Source organism: Chiloscyllium punctatum, chromosome 24 (genome assembly GCF_047496795.1).
Source record: "Chiloscyllium punctatum isolate Juve2018m chromosome 24, sChiPun1.3, whole genome shotgun sequence".
Taxonomy (NCBI): Eukaryota; Metazoa; Chordata; class Chondrichthyes; order Orectolobiformes; family Hemiscylliidae; genus Chiloscyllium; species Chiloscyllium punctatum.
The window spans coordinates 61,117,280-61,141,928 of record NC_092762.1 but is presented as its reverse complement, the minus strand read 5'-3'; the positions used below and the strand labels follow the sequence as shown (position 1 = coordinate 61,141,928).

Genomic DNA, 24,649 nt, shown 5'->3' with positions numbered 1-24,649 from the left:
CACATGACACCAGGTTATAGTCCAACAGATTTATCTGATATCATACACTGCCCGTTCCTCAGCGCTCTGAAAGCTTGTTATTTCAAGTAAACCTGTCGGGCTATAACCTGGTGTTAAGTGACTCTGTCCTTGACTTCCCAAACACAAAGCTCCTAATGGATCTTGAAATCTTAGTCACTCCATTCCATACATTCATCATAATGTATTACCCAGCTTTGACTATACATAACCCATCCTCACAGTGCCACTGCTCCATCCCCATACCATCCCTCACACTGTTACATTGCCTCTTCTGTATCCCCTCCACATGCCTCAAGATGTCCTCAGGATCTGTGATTTTATGGCTCAGCCATCAGAATTAAATTTCTGACAGCTACAAACTCACCTTGCTGGGATCCAGATTTCCTTTCTTCACAAGTGATGATTCTTTGATAACTTCTACTCGATCTTTTCCAAACTGCTTCTTGTAAAATTCCTGCAACAAATATTCGGATTAATTTAAGACCTAACGACAAAGGAGGCTTAAAAAAAATGAATGAATTGATTAATATGTAAATCCCAGAACTTCTTTCAAGTCACAGTCCTGAGATAACTGAAGGTTTTATACAGAAATGACATCTCAGCCCAGACAATAGACATATTAATCAATCAAAACCTCCACCCCATTTTGAGTGATTAAAGACTTGATAGCGATCTAGGTTTGTTCAATACATTGCATCAGATGTATGACACTCTGATCTTTTACTATTAATTCTGTGTCCTATGATCCTGCCCTACTAGTTACATGAGGAAGGAACAGCACTCCAAAAGCTTCCAAGTAAACCTGTTGAACTATAACCTGGTGTTGTATGATTTTTGACTTTGTCAACCTCTAGCAGTGAGAGACCTGAACATTGTACCATAATCATAGCCCAGGGACTCCAGCGAGGGCGCAATGTTCACTCAGAGAACAAGATGGCAGATAACATCTTTTCCTGGACAGGTGAATTTGAGGAAGAATGCCAATACCATGGGGTTGATTTTTCTGATTGGACAGTCTCAGCGAGCCTGCCTATGGGATAAATGAATCCCTCAAGACCCCTTTCTCACCAAACCTACAATCATCACAGCGTACACTCCCAAACCGAGAAGCAACAGATGAAACCGAAGAGGAACTCTCAACCAGCTTGGATCATTGTCCTGCGTCCCAAGGAAGACATGCTGATTCCTTTTGGCAATTTCAATACTGAGAGGGACAAAAACCTCTGGGAAAGGCAGGATTGACAAGGAAGGTGAACACCACTGGAATTGTCCTCCTGACAAAATGCCTAGATCACAGTCAGGTCATAACAAATACTCTTCTTCATTTACAAAACAAATAGAAGACTCCATAGCAACAACCTCGCTCCAGACATTGACTACATTATCATCCAAGCAAGGGATCACAAAGATATTCACATCACCCACGCCATGCCAGAAATTGACGATAGTTGGATTGATCGTTGCCTGATGTGATCCACTATCTCCATCAGCCTGGCCTAACAATGGCAGCAAATTCAATGTCAATGGACTCGAGGACTTTGTGAAGAAAGACCTATTCAGTCAGCACCTCACAGCCAACCTGGTGACATTCAATAAATAGAACCACACATTGCCCACAACACCTTAAATCCATCATAAACAGCAATTACAAGGAGACTCTAAATTACTCCACCAGGAAACATCACAACCAGTTTGGTGAGAATGAAGGAAAGCCAGGAGCTACTAAATTATAAGCACAAGGCATTTCCGAACTGGAAACCCCACCAAAAAAAAAGACTTACTGGTAAATGAAGGTTTAGGTCCAATAAAAGGTATGACCTAAACAACAGATAATAGGTATAAAGAGTGCAGGAAATGCAGCCATGTATCTACAGCCTAATCATGTGGATTCTTCAGCATAGGTCAGACCAGCTGCCCCAAGCACTGACCCCAAAGTTTCAAACAATGGGGTAGTTCTCATCAATGATTTACCCTTGATGCAGTGTCCCCAACCAGACCTGTTTAGCACCATCTTAGCATAGCTCCAACATGACCCTCCCATGCATGTACATATTCAGACGTTGAGCTCCATTAGTGAATTGACAATAGTATCTGAGAGAATAGGCCATAGGCTAAACATTCAGAGACAAAGGCCCTCTACCAGTCTGCTCCCATCATAACACTGCCCCTTCAACATTTAAGATCCAAGGCAAGTCACTGGTCCATGTGGATGATGTCTCTAAATTTGGAAGTCTCCCCTCAATGAAGTCAGATATCAACAATGTAATAACCACAGAAAGTCCTGGAGAAACTCAGCAGGTCTAGCAGCAATCCTTGGAGTCAGAAACAGAGTTAATCTTTCGAATCTGAATCCAATACAACTCTTGTTCAGAACTCAATGAGATTTAACATTACTTCCAGTGGCTAGTGCTCTCTGAGGAACAGAATATTTGATGGCAAGGACTTCAAACCTGGCACCGGCTTTATGATCTACAGGGCAGCAGTAAATTCCTGTCCTCTTGTAACCATTGGACATATGGGCAATGTGTGGCAGACACCTCAAATCCCTTGAAAAGAGACCATCAGCATTGTTTTAAAATCCTGAAAATCCCCTGACAGGATAGATATTTCAATAACAGTGTAGTCTGTCAGGCCCACCTTTCCAGCATTGAGGAACTGGTTACAGTCGGTGACATTGAGTGGGCCACATTACCTGTATGCATCCGCATCCCATCAAAGAATCAAGGGACCACCCCTTGGCTGCCATGCCCATAGGTCCTGGGGAGTGTTGCTGAACAAAGCGACCTTGGAGTGCACGTTCATAGTCCCTTAAAAGTAGAGTCGCAGGTAGATAGGATAGTGAGGAAAGCGTTTGGTGTGCTTTCCTTTATTGGTCAGAGCATTGAGTATAGAAGTTGTAGGAGGTCATATTGCGGCTGTACAGGACGTTGGTTAGGCCACTTTTGGAATATTGTGTGTAATTCTGGTCACCTTGCTGTACGAAGGGCATTGTGAAACTTGAAAGGGTTCAGAAAAGATTTACAAGGATGTTGCCAGGGTTGGAGGGTTTGAGCTACAGAGAGAGGCTGAATAGGCTAAGGCTGTTTTCCCTGGAGCGTCAGAGGCTGAGGAGTGACCTATAGAAGTTGAAAAATCATAAGGGCCATGGTTAGGGTAAACAAACACGGTCTTTTTGCTGGGGTGGGGGGGGGGGGGGTGGTGGGGGGGGGTCCAGAACTAGACGGTATTGGTTTAGGGTGAGAGGATAAAAACTTAAAAGGGACCTAAGGAGCAACTTTTTCACAGGGGGTGGTGCATGCATGGAATGTGCTGCCAGAGGAAGTGGTGGTGGCTGGTACAATTACAACATTTAAAAGGCATCTGGATGGATATACAAATAGGAAGTGTTTAGAGAGATAATGAGCCAAGTGCTGGCAAATAGGACTAGATTAATTTAGGATATTTGATGGTCATGGACGAGTTGGTCCAAAGATTCTGTTTCCATACTGTACACCTCTGTGGCTCTATGACTGACTTTGCACGGACATGTGATGGGTCCCAAGGGGCCTCCCTGGTCTGTGAGACTCACAACCACACCAGATACCTTCCAAATCCCAGCCAGAAAGTTTGTATTATTTAGAAATGACGAGCACTGCAATATTAAAATAGGGGGTATTTTGCACAAACTTTCTATAGAGACGCAGCGACTCAGTGCTACAAAAGTGTCTCTGCCACAGAGAGCAGGAACAGTTTGGATACCGTTATGACACGGGGTAAACCCCCTGCTAACTTAAACCAGCAACACTGAAAAGATTTATCACGTGCGGTAATCTGTGAAAATTTGACAGACCAAGAACTAGTTAAAGTAAAAAGTAACAATTTTATTTTTTAAAAGTATAATAGTGAATGATCAACTAACAACTACTTACAACTCCTTCCTCTAACCTATCGTTTATTTTCCCTTTTATAAATACTAGTCTGATAAAACCCCCGATTAAGATTTACCAAAGTTGAAATTTCAAAACCAGTCAGCTGTCGAATCTTCTCTTGGCATCTTCCTCTGTAGATTTTCTTCTTCTGAGGGATTTCTGTTTCATAGGTCACTGATCGCTAAAGGTACCTTTAAGAGAGCTATTTCTCAGGCAGTCTGTACATGCTGGTGGCTTGGCAGTTCTCCCTCAGGTTTTCTCAGACTTATACCCCCAAAGCATCAGAATGTGTCATTGACTTTTAAGATTGTGAATATAATGAATTCAAACTTGATTGGAACTTGGTATTTTTGGGGTATAATTTAAACTGATTGTCCGAATTTGAATTTGTTTTGTCGCCTCCAGGCAACCCAGCTAATCTAGCTGTTCAACCAAATGTTACATTGTTACCTTGTTTAGAACACTTGGTGCTGTGTCAGGTAGTTCTGCTAGCTTTTAACTCTCTTAAAGATACAGTATCTCTTACACCTTCATAACAATGTGCATTTCATTTCTCTGGGAGATTGTTACCATGTTCTTGAGTTGCTGCACTATGATCTGTGACTGAAAGATCCATTACCTGTAACCTGGCAGAGATTTCCACGAGATTCGTGATCCCTGGCTCCTTGTAGATATATTCCTGCCCATCCAACTCTCCAAACAGCGACCCATAGAATCCCACGCGGAAAAATGTTCCAAACAATCTCTTACTATCCTAAAAACAAATCATTAAAAAGAGGGGGAAGTTTTTCATAAAAAGGCAAGAATTTGTTATTGCAAAGAACAGATTTGTCTCCAGCTGTTTGTTAAAAGACTATCACAGATCTCGGTGTGAAAAGTTTAATGAAGCCAACATACCAGTTTTTGCAGGATGGAGTGCAGCATTGAGTTCCACTTTAACTATAGCCCAACATCATTTTCCCATTTCACCTGCAATTTTGCCAGTAATTTCTGTTTTTGTTTCACTTCCCTCTACACTGTCTATTCTCTCTATCCATTCAGCTCTTGCACTAAGTTCAACACACCTCTAGAGACTGGTGGAACCATGTTCCAGGGTTCCATTCACCAAACAGACTCGCAGAATGATTCCAGTAGAGGGAAGTTTTTCTGCCCGCCTCCCACCACCCCCCGCCCCCCCAACCCCCATGTCAACCGGGCCCTGTGTAAAAGCAATTCATTTTGTGCCAAAACACCCACCCACCCTCCCCACCACCACTTTTTCCACGCATTGTTCCACTTCCAGCAATGGTGCAAATCACTTTTTCTATAATGCTCAGGTTTAAGCCCTACAGTGGTCACAAAAAGGTGGTCATCTTCCAATGTCAGTCAAATAACATTCTTCCTAGTGAATATTGGCAGAGCATCCATCTTCGGAACGCATCATTACTGACCCAACCCAAAATACAAACCTTGTCTTGAATTGGGATCTAAAACAGAAAGCTTGCCTGATTTTCTCTATCCCATCCGGATAGGCTGAAGGATAGTGGCCTGACCAGAACTGCTAATCATTCCATCCCAAAGCCTGCTTATTCGCTCTTAGGGATTCCGAGGGACCTCACTGAGGAGCTTGCGCTGATTTTCCACAAATCGCGCAATATGTTTACCAAAGAAGTTATAGAGAAATAGTCAAATTTCTCAGTGACCACCAGTCAGTCAGGGTCAGCGGGTAAAGAATGGTCTGCTTATAGCATGAGCTAAATAGCTGGCATACAACAATAACAGCAGTGCATCTGGACATGTATCTACCTGGCCCCTTACATTGAATAGGTGTGATACTCACAGACTGGCACAAGAGAAGAATTTACCTTATTCAGGATCAGATCAAATGTCTCCTTGAGATTCCCATGGATAGCTGATAATTTCTTAATGTTCCGATAAAATTCAGCAATCGGAACTATGATCTTGTAAATTTCATAAACAGCTTCATAATATTCTGCCTTAAATTCAAAAGGAAGTTTTTAACGAATAAAACAGATGCAACACATCGAAGATATGAATACAACATATCCTAGCAACAGTCTTATATTTAAAACGTGAATCTAATGTTTCACAGCTTACAATGTGAGAAATCAAAAATGAGATATTCTCAAATAAATATGTACAGACATAAAATAAAAGTCTGTCCACCCAATGAGCCATTGACAGATCATCAGAGTTTGTAACAGAGACAGTGGCTATTCTTGCCCGGGTTGGTTTTTGCTCGAGTGTCAATCAATCACACGATAGGTACAGCACAGACTAGATATACTACAAAACCTCTTCGATATGATATCAAACTCTTCTAGATCCCTGCATCAAGGATTATACATATTTTTGATAAGCCTGTTCAGGTGCTTTTGAACAGGTGGGAGGTGAATGTGGGCCTTCTGGCCCAAAGGTAGGGATACTACAACTGCACCATTAAAGACCCCTACTTCTAGGCCATCACCTCCACATCACAATTTATGTATGGAATAAAACTTCCTTGTCACTGCCTCATCAAGTAATCACAGGCATTGGTTAGTACAGTGTAAAATTCCTTCTACACTGACCACCAAATGGTCAGCGACAGTACAAGCTAGGTACCCAAGTGGAAAGAGACAATGGGTGAGAGTATTATGCAGATGGAATTACATTTGCCACTAGATATTCAGCAGAATTGAAGTCAGTGGGGCTTAATAATGGACATAGTCTATAAACAGATGATGTGGAGGTGCCAGTGTTGGACTGGGGTGAACAAAGTTAAAAATTACACAACAGGTTATAGTCCAACAGGTTTATTTGGAAGCACTCGCTTTCGAAGGTGGTTATCAAACACCTGATGAAGAAGCAGCGCTTCGAAAGCTAGTGCTTCCAAATATACCTATTGGAGTATAACCTGGTGCTGTGTGATTTTTAACTTTGTAAAAACAGAGTGATGAGTTATGGTCTGTTTCACATCCCTTTCACCTTCACTCAGTCTGAAATAACAGGACGAGCCCCTCAATGATCCCATTAGAGGAGCCTCCACTGCTGCTCTCTAAGTTGATGAGCTGCATTGCTGACTTTGGGAGCTCGTATACACATTCCAAGTTTTAGTAATCACCTCCATTTGCTGGCCAAAATATCTTTCATAATCCATTTCTCCTGTTCTTATTCAACAATGAGTGTAGGGTAGAGATTCAAGGCCATTTTTTGCAAGCTGTACTGCCAGAGACAGTAATAAATGCCAGAAAAGCTGAAAGTGCTCTCAACCAGGTAATCTGTCTTCCAAACTGATCCCAAAAAGGCAGCTCATCACCACCTTCTCAGGGTCAATTAGGGATGGACAATAAATGATGATCTAATCAGAGAATTCCACAACTCCTGAATTAATTAAAAATATCTCCAATCTGGGCACCTCTTTCAAGTAAGAGCTGGTGTGGGAATAGAGAATCACAAAACGTAACCCTCGTTAGATCGCTCAGCCCTACTGTCACATAATTGGACAAAGGTTGAACACATACTTTGTTGAAGAGCTCAACTGCTTCATTCAGTAACTCCAGGAGACCCTCTTCACTGAAGGAGTTTCCAGAGCAAATGCCCTCCTTTTCCATGGAAAAGACCTCATCACACACCAAAGATTCCTCCAAGATATTGATGGAAATTTTCTGGTGAAGAAAGAAGATTGGAAATCAATTGGCAGTAGCCAATCTGAGACAATTGATGACCAGCAGCCAGTCAGGGACTAACAAGCAGCCAGAGTTCAGATGCTGGAGATTTTTCTAGTCTCAGCATCTTACAGTGAAAAATGTGTTCACAAATTATTCTTTAAATAATGTCAAATATTCAAAATGCAAGAATCTGTGGAATTACAAATGAATTAACAAATTAAAGACAGGATGCTCAATTATCTCTTATTCATCGAGTTTTGAGGTGAGGAATAAGCTCAACCTTGGTCATGAGGACCTGATGGAAGTAATAAAGAAATTGCGCTCACCAGTCAAAGCTGGTTCTAGATGTACAGGCTCTAGTGTAGGCTGTTTGATCTAGCCTTGGCTGCTCATCCTGATGCATTGCCCCTCATCCATGTGAGTCCCCAAAGGGGTGACCTAATGGGATGTGAAACTCTGAGCTCACCTTTGACTCAAAGAAGGTTTCCTTCCTAGCTGCTTCTGAGCTTTTACAAATCCTTCCTCACCTTCCCTCTCCAATGTTCCTTGAAATCCAACTCTTAGACAATGTATTTGATCATTAGTTCTAATCAGACATAGCACTGAATTGGTGTCTTTCAACTGCTGGTGCAGGTCAGGAAGCGAAATGTTGAACCTCAGTTATCTTTTTGGGAGAACCATTTTCCTCTGCTTCTCAACCCACATTTTTTTCACATGACCTTTTCACAGGTCAGAGAGCCGTTGGGTGGAAAGCACACCTCGTCTAAATCCTCAGAGGACCACAGAGAATTTCATTTCCTACCCCACACCCACAATTTCAGGATGCTGGGGAGGATTCCCGAAGCCCTAGAAAAAAATTACTGGAGTCAGTATTTTGTATTTTGTAGTACCAATAGTGGTGGAGCAGAATTCAGCATTTTACAAGATGATTACTATTTTCTTCCCCCGAATTATTTTAAATTAATTCCCAGCGAATGACCCCAAGTACCGCACATATTGGGTGAGAGAATATGGAAGGTAGATTGTGAGGGTCTGGAAATGAAATGAGTGATCTGAGGGGCTGAAGAGTGACATGGCATCTGAGTAGGCATGGGGTGGGTGGGATAAGAGAAATTGAGTGATCTGAAGGTCTACACCGTATCACTGGGCATCTGCAGGGAGTGAAGGATGAAATTTAGGAGACCTTTAAACAATGTTGGGAGTTGGGTTACATAGAACACAGAAAAGTACAGCACAGAACAGGCCCTTTGGCCCACAATGTTGTGCCGAGATGTAAATGTTGGCCTAATGTAAAATATAGTAACTTATCCTACGCACCTCTCAACTCACTGCTATCCATGTGCATGTCCAGCAGTCGCTTAAATTCCCCAATGACTCTGCTTCCGCCACCACCGCTGGCAACGCATTCCATGCATTCACAACTCTCTGTGTAAAGAACCTACCTCTGACATCCACTTTATACCTTCCTCCTAATATCTTCAAACTATGACTTCTCGTACCAGTCAATCCTGCCCTGGGGGAAAAGTCTCTGGCTATTGATTCTATCTATTCCTCTTATTATTTTGTACACCTTGATCAGGTCTCCTCTCTTACTCCTTCTCTCCAGAGAGAAAAGTCCAAGCTTATTCAACCTTTCTTCATAAGACAAGCCCTCCAGTCCAGGCAGCATCCTGGTAAACCTTCTTTGCACCCTCTCCAAAGCCTCTGTATCTTTCCTATAGTAGGGCGAGCTTGTTGGATAACTGAGGTGGACCTTCATACTGGCCTAGCTCTGCTCCTATGCTTGTCATGCATTTAATTGCAGTTCAGAAAATAGACTAGGTAGCCAAATTTTTAAAAAAAATCTCTAGCCAAGTCATACATGGGTTAGTGTGCTTTTTGGAAGGTGTAAACATTCAAAAGTTAGGTTTTCCCAAGCCCACAGGAAAATCCGCCCCAATTATGACACATTTTGTCTGATAACATTCTAATTAAGTGACTTGGGATGCTTCATGCATGAAAGATGCTGTGGAAATCTCAAATGCTGAGTGCAGTTTCCATCTCCATATTTAAGAAAGATGTAAAGGAGCTGGAGGCAGTTCAAGGTGGTTTCCTGGATTGAACCCTGGAATGAGTGGACTGAGGATAAATTCAACAAACTGGAGTTTAGAAGAGTAAGATGGGGGTGACTTAATTGATGTTTGTAAGATAAGAAGTTTATAAGATCCTGAATGGCCTTGACAGGTTGGGTATGGAAAAGATGGTTTCTCTTATGGGTTAGTCCAGAACTAGGGCACTATTTTAAAATTAGCGTTCGCCCTTTCAGAGATATGTGGAATTTTTTCTCATAGAGGGACGTGAAACTTTGGAGCTGTCTGCCTCAGAAGATGGTGGAAGTGGTCTAAATGATTATTTTTAAGGTAGAGATAGGTCAATTCTTGTCAGGAAGGAGAATCAAGGATTATGGAGAGTAGATGGGAATGTGGAATTCGGAAAACAGACAGATCAGCCTTGATTATATTGAATGGCGGAGCAGGTATTAAGGGGCCAAAGGTCTACCTCTCCTACTTTGTATGTTCATAGATATAAGTTGTTGTTGCTGTTGTCACACATTGCCAGAAGCTGACCTGGAAATTCACGCTACCCATGGGCAGATGGACAGCTCCTTCCACACGGTTCAGGTATTCTGCCACCAGGGCGGCGCTGTGTACCATGCAATGTGCTGCCTCAGCAAACTTTTTCCGTTCAATGTGCTTTATTGCGATGTTCCGCAGCCACATTAGGCGGAGATCCAAGTAATTCTGTAAACCCTTTGCAATTCTAAAGGAAAGCAGAAAGTACTTGGTTCAGACAAACATCCTAGCCATTGAATCTACTCCCTGTTTACAATCTGCCAGTGACCCATTCAAATCATCAGGAGTATTTTCAAAGTCACAAAGGATACATTCATTTGTAAACATCATCCAGTCTTGATAATTGCATCTAATTAGGCATGAACACATGCCTGACTAATAAATGTCAAAAGGATTTCAAATTGAACAGTTCCTTGAAGCTGTGAAAGGTGACCATTTTCCTAGGGCTTTCCCAGTCTCTGCCAGGAACCTGCAACCATCCATCACATTCAACCAAACAAAGCAATATGCGAGACCGGAAAAAAGTAATTGTGGCTGATCTCAAAGAGTTTCTGTGTGGCCAGGAATTGAATATGACAGAACAGGTCAAAAGCATAGTTCCCTACAACATTCCAGGTTCTCAGCAACAGCACTTAGGATAGAAACCCGAAAATGATTAGAGTGAATCTAGGAATCAAGATGTGTCTGAGGCAGGGTTGATGCATTACTGATCTGTTCACATGTTGCTTAAGGTACAACCAAAGCCTGTATTTTAGAGTACTTTGGTAAGATGGGGTCTCTCTGTCAACATTTTCTTCCATTGATTGAGTCACAGGCTAGAAATTGTCCATCACTACAACAGGAAAGCAAACAACTCCCTGCAGTCTGGAAAATCCTTGTTTCCCTTGTGATATCTTCATCATGTTGTGCTTGAGCTAAGAGGCTTCAAGGTGCTGTCAACTCTACCAATAGTAGTTTCATAACTACACATTCCTCATTCACCTAAGAGCCCAGAGATCTTCTCAAACAAAAGCTGAACTTTGACCGCCCCCCCATTAGAGGTGAAAGTTAAATGGTTGTTTCACATTAGGCTTCACTTCAACATTTAACCACTCGGCCTCAAGAAGACCAATCTTAACGGATGCAAATGGTGAGAATGTTTTTGCTCACTGGGTCACCTCTGGCATCTTCCTTGCTGATGTATTATGGAGCAGCAGTTTGTTCTTCACAGCCCTCGGGGACATTACCTGAACATCAGGTCAATTTGCATGTCCACATCCATCAGGAACGCCTGCAGTTTCACGGTGTCGCACAATACTGCCTTCAGGTTCCTTAGGAGCTCTTCCACCTGAAAGATCAGCACTAGTTAACTACTGGTTATCTTAATCAGTCATGGAGGGACCAGCTGTCTAATCACTGAGCAACACATGAAGGCTTACAGAGGAGTCAGTGGAAAGGGCAAACTGAGTTATACTTCCATAACATGGGAGAAGAGAAATAGAGAGTGGGAATAGTGAGGATAACATATAAGGGAGGGGATAAAAGTAGACTCTTCAGAGTGACGGGTCAGTGTCCCATGTATTAATTTTTTTTAATCAATCTGTTTGGAGATGTTATGACACACCTCTGGAGTGGTAGGACTTAAACCCAGGGCCTCCAGTCCCAGTGGTACAGAGATTACCATTGTGCCATGTGTTAATTATATTAAGTGTGTTTACTTGCATTCTGGTGGTGGCCATTATGTGGTGATTCACTTAACTCCCAATAAATTGTCTTGTGTATGTTTGTGTTGTGTAAATTGGTAAATAAATTGTAAATTGTGTAAATATTAAGTCTAGTTTGATCACGTATTAACTGGCTTTCTAGAGTATACCAACACCAAGTAAAGAGGCAGAGCTCAACAATGCAAAGGAGCAGTGCACTGGGAGCTGAAGAAAGGTCGCAGTGTTAAAGCAGAGAGGGGTCAGAGTCCAATGGTCTCTTGCTCAGGGCAGTCTAAATTCAAACTGCAGAGATTGTGTACAATGGCTGATTGTGATTTCTGAACACCCTGCCCAAGTCAGGAATGTTAGAATAGAAATGGCTGTGGGGATTAGCTGCCTTCCTAACAACAAAGCCCTTCCCATGAGTTGAAGTGGAGCTGGAAATTATAATGACAGAAAAGAACTCATTTTAAATAGGACCTTATATCCAAGATTCTGTGGCTAACATTTATTGCCCATCTCTTGTTTCCCTGAGAAGATGGGGCCAAAGAACTCTGCAGTCAACACAATGTCTTTCTGAAGTGTAGTCACCACAGTAATGTGGGGAAATTGGCACTCAATCTGTGCACAGTGAACAGTACAGAAATAGATGAAAGGGTAATTTTTATGTGTGATGTTTTTCCTTGTGGAGGAAAACTTCTTTTTACCCAGAGGCAGGCAAGTACCTAAAAGTTACTACCCGACAGGTTGGTAGAGTCAGAAACTCTCATTTTATTTAGAGAATATTGGTAAATACACATGAAGTGCTGAAAATAACGGCTATGTATCCAGAACTGAAGAATGAGATCAGACTGGATCATTCTTTAACAGATAGTAGACACAATGGGCCAAATGGCTTCCTGCTACCTTGTAAATGATTCATGTTTGCATGAATAAATGCTGGCAAGACACCAGAAGAACTCCGCCATTCTTCTTCAAATGACCTTTAAAGTTCATGTGGGCAGGGAGACAAGCTGTTAATTCAACTTCTCAGCCCCTCAGTATTGCACTGAGGTGTCAGCATGGCTTATTATGACTCAGAGTCAGGAGTGTTGCGACTGAGACATTGCTGGCATCCCTGAAACAGGAAGCAGCTGCTCTCAGTGCTCTGCCAGAGACTGCCCAACACTTCAAGTCCATTTTGAGTTTCAAGCACAGGTGCAAAAGCCTTGCAAAAGGATTGTTGGAACCGATCCACAAACATTTCCCAAGACTGTTCCACTGGATGCTTTCCCTATGTTTCTGCAGCATGTAACGTTAATATTACGCAGACCATTTGAGCTCTTTGCCGGTTTAGTTTCAGGAAAATTAAATCTGCCGCATTAATCCTGAATTGAGTTACAGACTACTGCAAATAAAAAAAAGCAGAAAGACGAACCCTCAATATGTTTGGAAAGCTAGTGAGACATGGGCACTGATTATTATTAACATACGTCAGGAGTGAAAAAGAATCAAGATAATATTCTTCTTTAGTTTTCCTGCCAAAATGGACAGTTTCACATTTTTCCACATTAAATTTCATTTACCAGATTTTTGCCTAATTACTTAAGCTAGATATATCTTTTTGTAGCCTCCTTATGTCTGCTTCATAACTTACTTTCCGACATATCTTTGTGTCATCAACAAATTTGGTAATCAAATTTTCTGTCTCTTCATTAAATTCATTTGTATAAACTGTAAACAGTTCAAGTCCCAGCACTGATCCCTGTGGCACACTACTCTAAATCTTGCAAAGAGAAAAAAGATTCATTTAGGTTTACTCTACACTTCTTATTTGCTATCTAATCTTCTATCCACCAATGTGCTACCCCCTGACACCATGAGCTATTATTTTCATCATAACCTTTGATGTGGCACCTTATCAAATGCCTCTGGAAATCTAAGAATAGTTCATTCATAAGCTTCCCTTTATCAAAACTTGTAACAAAATATTGTAGTGCCACTAGTATGCTGGAATTGCTAAGCTTCCAAGATGGTGGTGGATCTCCAGGAATTAAAGTTGGATGGTGCAGGAAAGAAACCCAAGGAGAGAAAATTAAGGGACTTACAAGAAAACTATGCTTTTTCACTTTCTTGGAACTATTTCATTATGAGCTATTGAATATTGGAAAAGGGGGGGGGGGATAAAAGTCTGATTCACTGGGTTGGGCTGCAGGAAGGGAAGGGTCTCATGATGAAACCACTCAGTGTTCCAGCCGATTACTGCAAGCTTGAAATTGTGTCAATTAGAAAGTAATGACTGATGAATTGGTGTCTAAATATGTGCACATTAAATCCCAAAATAGTAACCTAGTATTTACCATGTTGCCATGCCAACAAATAATTTTAAAGCCACTTTTACTTCCTCAGGATATCACAAACTAATCCATTGGTTGTAAAGTGAAGGATTATTTTGTAGGGAAACATTCTATCCAATTTTCTCACAGTCCCATGTACAAATCAGTTTCCAGTAATCAGTTCATCTATTTTTAGTGGTGTTGCTTAACTGTTGAGTTTGAATAGTGAGAGAATATCTCTTGCTCTTCTTTGACCATTGCCTGGTAGTATTTTGCTTTCATTTCAACTGTCAGGCTGAGCTCAATTGAAGATCTCGTTTGAAAGGGAAATGATACCAATAGCTCATGGTGTCAGGAAGTAGCTGATTCACTGTCCTGCATCAAAGTATCACATTATGAGACAGTTGTATTCAATGTGAGAGACAATTTGTCAATCTCAGATGTCAGTTCTTTACATTCTAAGTAGAGTGATCAAGAGAAGTATCATTATTAGAGGATCAACAGAATCTATTTTTCCAATCAGTTCCTTCAGGAAATCCTAATCCCAGAGGAGCACCCTTTCTTAGATACAAGGGAAGGGGTTGTGGTGGAAAGGTAGATGTGTTTCTCTTGGCTCTTTGACTCCGTTACAGTGCTTCAGGAATCTAGAGCCCATGTTGGAGATTATACATGGAGGAGCTGGAGTGGAGTGCTTTCTTGCTGTCTCGCTATCCTTTATGTTGACCCACTGGGCTATCAGCATGATGGGCAGTTAAATAGAGGACTCTCAAAGGCCAGAAAAATAGAGAAGACCAAGGGCCGCTCGAAGAGAAAAAACAAAGTCAAAGTCAGTTCTCATTGAGATATACAATGTCTCCCACACACCTTGACCAGGATTACTAGTCCTTTCCAGGTGTTGGTCTCCAGTTGGAGGCAAAAGGCCAAAAAGACTGGTTCCCAGAAATGAATGGACATGTCTCTTAAGCCTACCAATGTGCTGGTCTCCGTCCCTGCCAAATAAAGCACAGTCTAGTATGTGTCTGGAATGCCAAAGGTGTTCATGGCCTGAGCCAGGAAGTGGTTGCATCCCTGACCCTGGATAGGTAAAACACATATTGGTCACACAGCCCCTCTCCACTGCCTGGGTGAACTCAGAGCAGTAATTCGTTACGACCACATTCTCAACTTAAAATACAGTTGTACAACACAGCATCAGTCTCAACAATTTTACTCAACAAATGTACCATTTACATTTTTCATTACTTGCCCTATGACTGATGCATAATTCCCATTAAGGGTTGGGGCTTTCTTACCTGCATGGAGAAACTGGTACCTTCCATGGCTTTGTCTGTCTCCAGATAGGTTAGCATTATCCCAAGAGATTTCTGGAGACAGTGCTCATCCTGCTTCGATATTTTCTCCGCTAAGGAAGCCAGGGATAGGGTGATATACATTTTCATTCTTGAAAAATGCTGAGTATGAGAAATGACAGGTTAGTAAACATGTAACGTTCAAAGTGTTTGGGAAATGTTTGAATCCACATCAATGTAATTTGTCACTCATCAGCCCCTAACCTACTGAAGTGTCAATCCAGCTGGCGTGAGTTCAATCCTGCTGCAATACATTGTGACACTTGAATGGATTTGATAATTAATGTACATGTAAACTTCTGAGCCAGAAGAAAACACAATTAGTTCATTATATCTTTCAGGGAAGGGAATCGACCATTCCTAATCCAATCTGGCCTACATGTGACTCCAGATTTATGAGATTTAACCTTAATGCCCTCTCAGGTGGGTCCACTACCTTCTCAGAGAAATGGGGTGTGAAGTATCGCTTTAGTATCTTGAATAAAAAGATCTAGATCTCTTTATAGTTGGCTTGCCTCTTCCTGGTTGTTGGATGTTCCCTCCCTCTGCCAAAGGTTGTGAGCTGCAAACATGACTTTATTTTTGTCATAGCTCTCAACCACGGATGTGACATGGGCCAGTGAACCCGGCCATGTCAATATATTTCCCTTCATCATTAAAATTACTAAATTCCAATATCACTAAGACAAAAGCAGGAAATTGTGGAAAAGGTCTATGGAATGTGTGTCTTTGAATGTTTCCAGCCCAGAGTTTGCAATCAATTAAACTGACTGGTTATCAGTAACAAAAACAGAAAATGCTGGAAAAACTCAGCAGGGTCTGGCAGCACCTGTGGAGAGAGAAACAGAGTTAACATTTAAGGTCCAGTGACTCTTCATCAGAAGTTATCGGTGTTATTTGCACCATTCCTCATGGATGTCGACTGCTCTAGCCTAGATGATGCAGTCACTCTCCAACTTTCTCCTCAAGGGTCCTCAAACATGGGCATGGAGAGAACAGAAAGATTTTCATTTATTTAACACCTTTCACAACAGCATTGCAAAGTGCCATGCTGGACAATGTGCTGGGATCTTCTACTCAAGTTACTGCAGTGCAACCTGAACCCCCAGACATTGACAAAGAAGACAGGAAGTTTTAATTGCATAAATTAAGATTAAGTCAAAACAGGAGGAGGGCAAACATTAGTTAATTACTTGGGCTCATATTAGTTTGTTAGATGATTTGATTACTCAATAGAAACACTTCCTTTTCAATGGCTTGTTAATTAATTTTGTTTATTGTACCTCGAAAGAGTATGATGAGACACTACCTCCATGCCCAGTTGTCCCTAGAGAGGGAGCACATGATGTTCACCAACAGGTTTAAGGCCTTCCAAAAACACATGGACTCAACAGGGGCTAGCGTGTACCATCGATACTGAGAATATTTTCACTTCATACCTTTCCTGTAACAAATTTGTTATAATAACCTGAAAGCACTTGTTTAAAAAAGGTTGTTTATTGGTCGTTTGGTTTACTGGCACTCAAATAATATGAAGTGTCACTGATGGGATTCCAGAGTTAGGAGCTATACTTCTGTAATGCACGTTTTGTAAATATACCTAAAAGTAAGTAAAGATTATTGGCTGCGACAGGTTTAACAGATCGCATCCCTAATTTCTATGGAAATTAAATATCAAAGCTAAAACAACACCTGAATCCTCCAAATGATCTCTTGCTCACCACTTTGTAGCTCTGCCGCAGGACGAGGTAGAGGGAAGCTGAGGCCTGGGCCCTGGTGCTCTCAAAGTGACTCATACACCTCTGGAGTAGCAGCAAGCACAGGTCCATGCAGTGCTCCGAATCTTCATCAAAAAGCACTTCTGGAAACTGCAATTGGGGCACAGAAACAACTAGTTAATGCTGTAGGAGAAACTGCTTAAATATTCAGGGGATTAGCAATAAATCAACAAGCATCAACATTGTCTGCGATTCCGTGTCTAAATCTTCAATATTAAATCAACTAAGTTTGCACTTAAGTCACAAGATATCCATCTTGAAACTTTTAGAGTGTGAGAGAGACAGACAAGAACTGATAGAGAGACAGAAACTGTAGGACGGACAGAAACGTAGACTAAAAGAGATTGGGGTTGGAGCATCAGAATCACTAAGGACTGAAAGATTCTGTAGAGACAACATGTTGATACCTATCACTTGCAGCTTTTTTGGGCTTATAGAAAATGTATTATAATGAAAGTCACAACTTTGCGCAAAACTCTGTCCAAAATGTTTTCTCTTTGCTTAGGGAAGGAGAATAGCCATGTAAACAATTTTTTTACTATAATGGTCTCTCATAAGAACAACAGAACAATGTGTCTCCATGTTATTTCTGGAAAAAATGCTTCCTCATTGGTCTTTTTATCCATTATTTTGGTTTCTCTGAAGTACAGTATGCACATTTCTATCCCTTAAATAAAAAGTGCTGCTCCATACACTTACCAGACAGTGTCAGTCCATTGGGATTACTTCCTATTGATAGAGCAATGGAACTTGAATAAGTAAAGCTGTGTGGAGCCTGAGAGTCTTCAGTTTTGTTTGAATTTGAGTCTCACTTGCTGTTTTCTTGGATCACATGGCAATGCACCCCTCATCATCCTCAAAGAAAACAGCTTCAGCACTGTCCCTCCTTTGAGTTCTTCCCAATACCTTACCATCCAGGAACTCTCAATTGTGTCTCCTCCATCAGCCTTGTTAAACGCTATTCACTTAAATCTCACATTCGTATTCCCCAAGCTACAACCCCATTCATGAACCATCTCCTTACCTTAGCAATGAGGGCTCTCTGTGTGTTGAAGCAGTTCTGCAGGTACAGGGTACTTTGGTTACAACACAGGCTGTGAATCAGGACCTTCAGGACCCTTGTGACTACTGGTTTAAAGTCCGGCATCGAGCTTAACTGCTGAAAGATAGAAATGCTGTAAAATCTTTGGCTGGTTAACTGGCAGGTAGTGGCATATTCCTCTGACTCCTTTCTCTCATAACCCAGAAATGAGAGGAATTAGTGTTTGACTCCATAAAGAGTAATCATTTCCAAGAATAGTGTTTCATAATTACAGCAGACAGGCAATTTGCAAAACAAGGTGTGAAGCCGCATGAGTGATATCTTTATCAGTTATGTTACAATGGTAGTAGACTGTACTGGCTAATATATGTACTTGTGAGTTAATATTAGCAATAGATTGGAGGATGGTCGATATCAAGCCTCTATTAGGGTGAGAGACCAGGTAATTAGTGACGCAAAAGTTACCACATCAAGTCAGAGATGCCAGCCACCAGGGAATCCAAACAAATGTATTTATATTAAAAACATCATCAAAGGTCTTCTAATAAAAGTTTATACTACTGTCTTGGAAGTTTTGGTTTTGCATCTCTGAAGAATTCAATTCAAGTTTTAATTCTAATCAATTAAATTCAATACAGCACAGGAACAGGCTGTTTGGCACACCAAGTCTGCACCGATTCTAGTCATTATTTAGACTCGCTACTTATTGTCCACGTGCGGTTTCTATCCTTTTGTTCGCCTCATGATCCTGTATCAAAACATTGCTATCATGCCTACTTCCACCACCTCCACTGGCAATGCATTCCAGGCACCCATCACCCTCTGGGTGAGAAGATTTACCCATATGTCTCCTCTAAACCTCCCTCCACTCACCTTGAACTTTGTGCCCTGTGAATGAAAAGACCTTGTTCATTGATTGTGTGTCAGTTGATCACTGATGCTGAAGGACAACCCCCTTAAGACATCTGAATCCTTGAGACAGTGCACATGCTGGTTTCACAGGGCTCATTTTATTGACCTTTATATGCCAATCATTAACAATGGTATCTGAAAGTAGGGGTTAAGAGAGGCTGAGGTGGGAGGAGTAATGGGGAGTGGACAAGAGGATCTTTGCACCTCGTACCTGGATCACCAGTTCCAGAGTGTCGAGCACAATCAGGTTTGTCTCCACGGTCAAGTTCCCACTGATCAGGGCTTCCTGTTGAAGTTCCGCCTTCAACCTGAGAAGACAGAGGTAACATCAGGGTTAGTATCAGAGCTGGAAACACATGGTGTCAACTCGAGCCAGGAATTTAGAAAGTTACAGAAATAGGCCTCTGGGTCCTACATCAAGTGTCCAGGAAATATCACATTTCACACAGTCTCCACAGGCATTTTCCCAACTCTGCCTGGAATTTGCTGACACAATTAGCGCTCACTGCCTCCTCTACGCACTTCATTCCACACTGCCATTACCCTCTGCATAATATAGTTGCAATCAATTCTTTCACAGCCTCTGTCCTTTAGGTTTGTGATCATGGTGTTTTGCGGAATCAGGAGCTGGATTTAGTGAAGCTGGGCTGGGTAGGCTAGGTGCCCAGAGGGTGGTTGGGCATGAATAACCGTGGGCGAAGCCAACAGGAAGTTGACAGTGTTGAACTGAGTGGCTGGAAGGTGCTAACATTGGAAACCCTGACTAATCAGGTTCATTACTGAAACAGGTAAAGGTCTGTGTCCCTGAGTCTGCTAGGATATTGAGGTAACTCAGTGATTCTCCTGAATTCACATGGGTTTCTCATGCCTCCAGAAGGTTGTCAGGCAAACCCTTATCTGACTGACAGTGGTTTCTCACAGATTCTTTCTTCAAGGGGACTTAATGTCCGATCAATGAAAGAAACTGGAGCAAGTGAAAGAGAAAACGATGTCCTGGCAGCGAAAGTGCTGATCAGTCCTACGAACCCATCTCCTTCACATTGGGGCACAGAGGGTGGACGAGGCTATTGATCCTGAAATTGAGCACAGAACCTGTATAAATGACAACTTTAGGAATGACTTGCCCTGACACCCTGGGATAGAGGGCACTGCCAAATCAGTAATAGCTGGTTACGCTCATACTCGCAGGAAGTAGTCCTTCACACACTCAGTCAAATAACTATTACATTATGCTCTAAGGGAGGAAACAGTACTCTCTTACTTGTCTTTATCAACAGCTTGACGCCACTGTGTCAGGTCCTTTCGCCAGCGCAACTTCTCCTGTAGGCCCACACTCACCCGAGAGAATAGCCTGTCAATTCCTGAAAACACAAAGAAACACAGGGGATACTTTGAGGAAGGAATACCAACTTTAGCCAGGGATGGAGTTTTCAGGGTGACATTTAGAGCAACATTTGCAACATTAGATACCTGGTGTAGGGTTTTTACCTTTCAGTTAGCTGGTCAGCTACCATCACAACAAGATGCTCCCATCATGTTGAGGACTATAGGCCTCATTTAAATACAGTCATAGAGATATACAGCACGGAAACAGATCTTTCGGTTCAACTTGTCATTGCCGACCAGATATCCCAACTCAATCTAGTCCCACCTGCCAGCACCTGGCCCATATCCCTCCAAACCTTTCCTATTCATATACCCATCCAGATGTCTTTTAAATGTTGGGATTGTACCAGCCTCCACCACTTCCTCTGGCAGCTCATTCCATACACGTAACACCCTCTGAGTGAAAAAGTCGCCCCTTAGGTCTCTTTTATATCTTTCCCCTCTCACCCTAAACCTATGCCCTCTAGTTCTGGACTCCCCCACCCCTGGGAAGAGACCTTGTTTATTTACTCTATCCATGCCCCTCATGATTTTACAAACCTCTGTAAGGTCACCCCTCAGCCTCCGATGTTGCAGGGAAAACATCCCCAGCCTAATCAACCTCTCCCTATAGCTTAAACCCCCCAACCCAACAGAAGATGGTAGAGTGATGTCAGGAGACAGTATTTTGAGAAGATGGAAGTTGTTTTACCAACAAGAAAGCTCAAGCTTGTAGTTGGAAGGAACTCATAAGATGCTATATTCTATCCACTTTGTTGAACGCCTTAGAAATCTGTACAATAAGTAACAATCTGTTGAAGAAAACAGAGGTCTTTACAATGCGGATGATAAGAAAATGTTCCATGTATGGACCATAAGACCAATGAAGGAGCATTTGAAATTGAAAAGAGCTGAAAGAAATGTAAAAGTTGAAACCCAGAAAAGGAAATGCAAGCATTTCAGCCATTTAATTTGAGCTGAAAAGCTGAAGACATCACCTCTAGTGCAAAGTGGATGACATAGGGGCTGACATAAACACAGTTGAATGATGGATGTCACAGCATAGTTTCAGATAAAGTACAGTGGATGTGAGAGACTGATGCTAGAGAGATTACTGTCATGAAGAATGACAGCAGGTTTCCTGAGTGAAGCTGCTAATGCAGGATATAAACGAACAATAAACAAAGAGCCATAGTAAATGGGTCATTTTCAAGTTGACAAATTGAGAGCAGTGAAGTGCCTTAGGGATGAGTGCTGAGGTCTCAACTATTTATTCAATTATTAACGACTTGGATGAATGGACCAAATCTATTGTAGGTAAGCTTACTTAAGATAGAGAGATAGGTAGAGAAACAAATCATGTGAAGGGCTACAGATAGATTAAATGAAAAATTTGGCACTTGATATATGAGAAAATGTGACAGTATTCACTTAGAGTCATAGAGATGTACAGCACGGAAACAGACCCTTCAGTCCAAATCATCCACGCTGACCAGATATCCCAATCTAATCTAGTCCCATTTGGCCCATATCCCTCTAAATCCTTCCTATTCATAAACACTACAAGATGCCTTTTAAATGTTGTTATTGTACCAGCCTCCAACACTTCCTCTGGCAGCCCATGCCACACACACATCACCCCCTGCCTGATAAAGTTGCCCCTTTAGGTCCCTTTTAAATCTTTCCCCTCTCACCCTAAACCTATGCCCTCTAGTTCTGGACTCACTCACCCCAGGGAAAGGATCTTGTCCAGTTATCTTATCCATGTCTCTCATGACTTTATAAACCTCTATAAAGGTCACTCCTCAGCCTCCAACATTCCAGAGAAAACAGCTCCAGCCTATTCAGCCTCTCCCTATAGCTCAAACCCTCCAACCCTGTAAATTCCAACATTCCTGTAAATCTTTTCTGAATCAAGTTTAACAACATCCTTCCTATAGCAGGGAAACCAGAATTGCACACACTATTCCAAAAGTGACCTTACCAATGATCTCCCAACTCCGATACGCAATGCTCTGACCAATACAGGCAAGCATACCAAATGCCTTCTTCACTATCCTATCAACCTGTGACTACACTTCCAAGGAACTATGAACCTGAACTCCAAGGTCTCCTTGTTCAGCAATACTCCCTAGGATCTTACCATTTAGTGTATAAGTCCTGTTAAGATTTGCTTTTCCGAAATGCAACAGCTTGCATTTATCTAAATTAAACTCCATCTGCCAATCCTCAGCCCATTGGCCCATCTGATCAAGAACCCATCGAACTCTGAGGTAACCTTCTTTGCTGTCCTCTACACCTGCAATTTTGGTGTTGTCTGCAAACTTATTAACTATACCTCCTATGGATGTAAGTTTGCTCACTGAGCTGGAAGATTCACTTTCATGACTCGCTATACCTCCTATGTTCATATCCCAATCATTTATGTTAAAGACAAAAAGTAGTGGACCCAGCACCAATCCTTGTGCACAACGCTGCTCACAGGTCTCCAGTCTGAAAAGCTATCTTTCACCACCACCTTCTGTCTTCTATCTTCGAGCCAGTTCTCTACCAAATGGCGAGTTCCCCCTGTACTCCATGAGATCTAACTTTGCCAACCAGTCTACCTTCAGGAACCTTGTCGAATGCCTTAGTGATGTCCAAATAGATCACATCCACCATTCTGCCCTCATTGATCCTCTTTGTTACTTCTTCAAAAAACTCAATCAAGTTAGTGAGACATAATTTTCCACGCACAAAGCCATGCTGATTATCCCTAATCAGTCCTTGCCTTTCCAAATACATGCAAATCTTGTCCCTCAGGATTCCCTCCAACAATGTGTCCACCGCCATTGTCAGGCTCAATGGTCTATAGTTTTTTCTTACCACCTTTCTTAAATAGTGGCACCACGTTAGCCAACCTCCAGTCTTCTGGCACCTCACCTGGGACTATTGATGGTACACATTCGTGGGGAGAATACGAACACTGACTAATATTTAACTAAAGAGAGACCGCAGAATGCTGCAAAGAGTCCTGACTTAGTTAGGTGCTAAAAGCTATAGTATGCAGGTCTGACAAGTGATTAGGAAAGCAAATGGAATATTGGTATTTCTTGAAAGGGAGGTAGAGTACAAAAACATGGAACACTTGGTAAAGCTGTAGAGACATTGGCATGACCAAACCTAGAGTGCAGTGCAAAGTTCTGGCTTTAAGAGGCAAACTTCATTCTCAGACTCAGGATCAAGGAGTGGGAAAAACTGAAGTTTTGGGACATGTGAAGGGAGAGGAGAGAAGAAAGGTATGCTACAAGAAAGAGAACAGCTTTAAACCTGCCAAAGAAATGTTCGGTGAATGAATTTTTTGCACATCAATGTGGAATCGCTATTTTAAGACTGAATACATTAACTACAGTATGGGGAAAAATATTGTAGTCAATATTATTGGCATGAACAGTGAATGATTGAATTTAAACCTGAGATTTAGCTCTGATATGCAGCAGAGATGACAGTAAGTGCTAGGTTACATTTTTTTCAGTATTAAGCATATATGATAGTGATGCATTTAGTTCCGACCTCATCCTCACCGGTCCATTAAAGGATGATTTTCTTTTGTGTGTGTGCAGGAGGGAATGTTGAGGTGCCAGACATGGTATCATTCAAATGTGCTACTTTGCCCTGGGTAGTGTGAAGCTGGAGTGTTGTTGGAGCTCAGATGTTCAACAATTTAACAACATTCAGCACCACTCACAACTCCTCAGATACTGAAATAGTCATGACGCAGTTCAAGCTACAAAGTGCCAAACCAATAATTGGAGACAGCTCGATGATTTAGGCAATGGCAGTGTCACCTTATCCAGGGTGTTGGGGTTTGCACAATGTAGGGAATGCCCCTCCAGCTCACCTGGATATTCCCTGCGTTTCATCATCTCACTGCGGGCTCCCGTGGTTCCAAAGATAGCATCCTCCAGCCGTGCCTTCATGTCTCTTGACTTCCTATAAACATGGCTGCCGACCTGTTCTGTGGATGGTTGGCCCT

The 24,649-nt window shown here is 41.9% G+C and overlaps 1 protein-coding gene across 6 annotated transcripts in view; it reads right to left on the bottom strand.

Annotated features, from left to right (window-relative positions):
• Positions 1-24,649, bottom strand: part of LOC140494608 (dedicator of cytokinesis protein 7-like) — a 199,676-nt gene that overhangs the window by 18,025 nt on the left and 157,002 nt on the right. For 5 of the 6 annotated variants that reach the window (XM_072593970.1, XM_072593972.1, XM_072593971.1 and 2 more), the window contains exons 31-42: positions 24,515-24,647; positions 20,531-20,630; positions 19,481-19,577; positions 18,340-18,474; positions 17,259-17,405; positions 15,481-15,639; positions 11,418-11,518; positions 10,186-10,378; positions 7,433-7,576; positions 5,774-5,905; positions 4,549-4,683; positions 386-475 (exon numbers count right to left, since the gene is read on the bottom strand). In XM_072593970.1, the coding sequence (XP_072450071.1) occupies positions 386-475; positions 4,549-4,683; positions 5,774-5,905; positions 7,433-7,576; positions 10,186-10,378; positions 11,418-11,518; positions 15,481-15,639; positions 17,259-17,405; positions 18,340-18,474; positions 19,481-19,577; positions 20,531-20,630; positions 24,515-24,647 (1,566 nt within the window). The remainder of the gene's footprint in view (positions 1-385; positions 476-4,548; positions 4,684-5,773; positions 5,906-7,432; positions 7,577-10,185; positions 10,379-11,417; positions 11,519-15,480; positions 15,640-17,258; positions 17,406-18,339; positions 18,475-19,480; positions 19,578-20,530; positions 20,631-24,514; positions 24,648-24,649) is intronic. The other variant, XM_072593968.1, reaches the window with a different exon arrangement.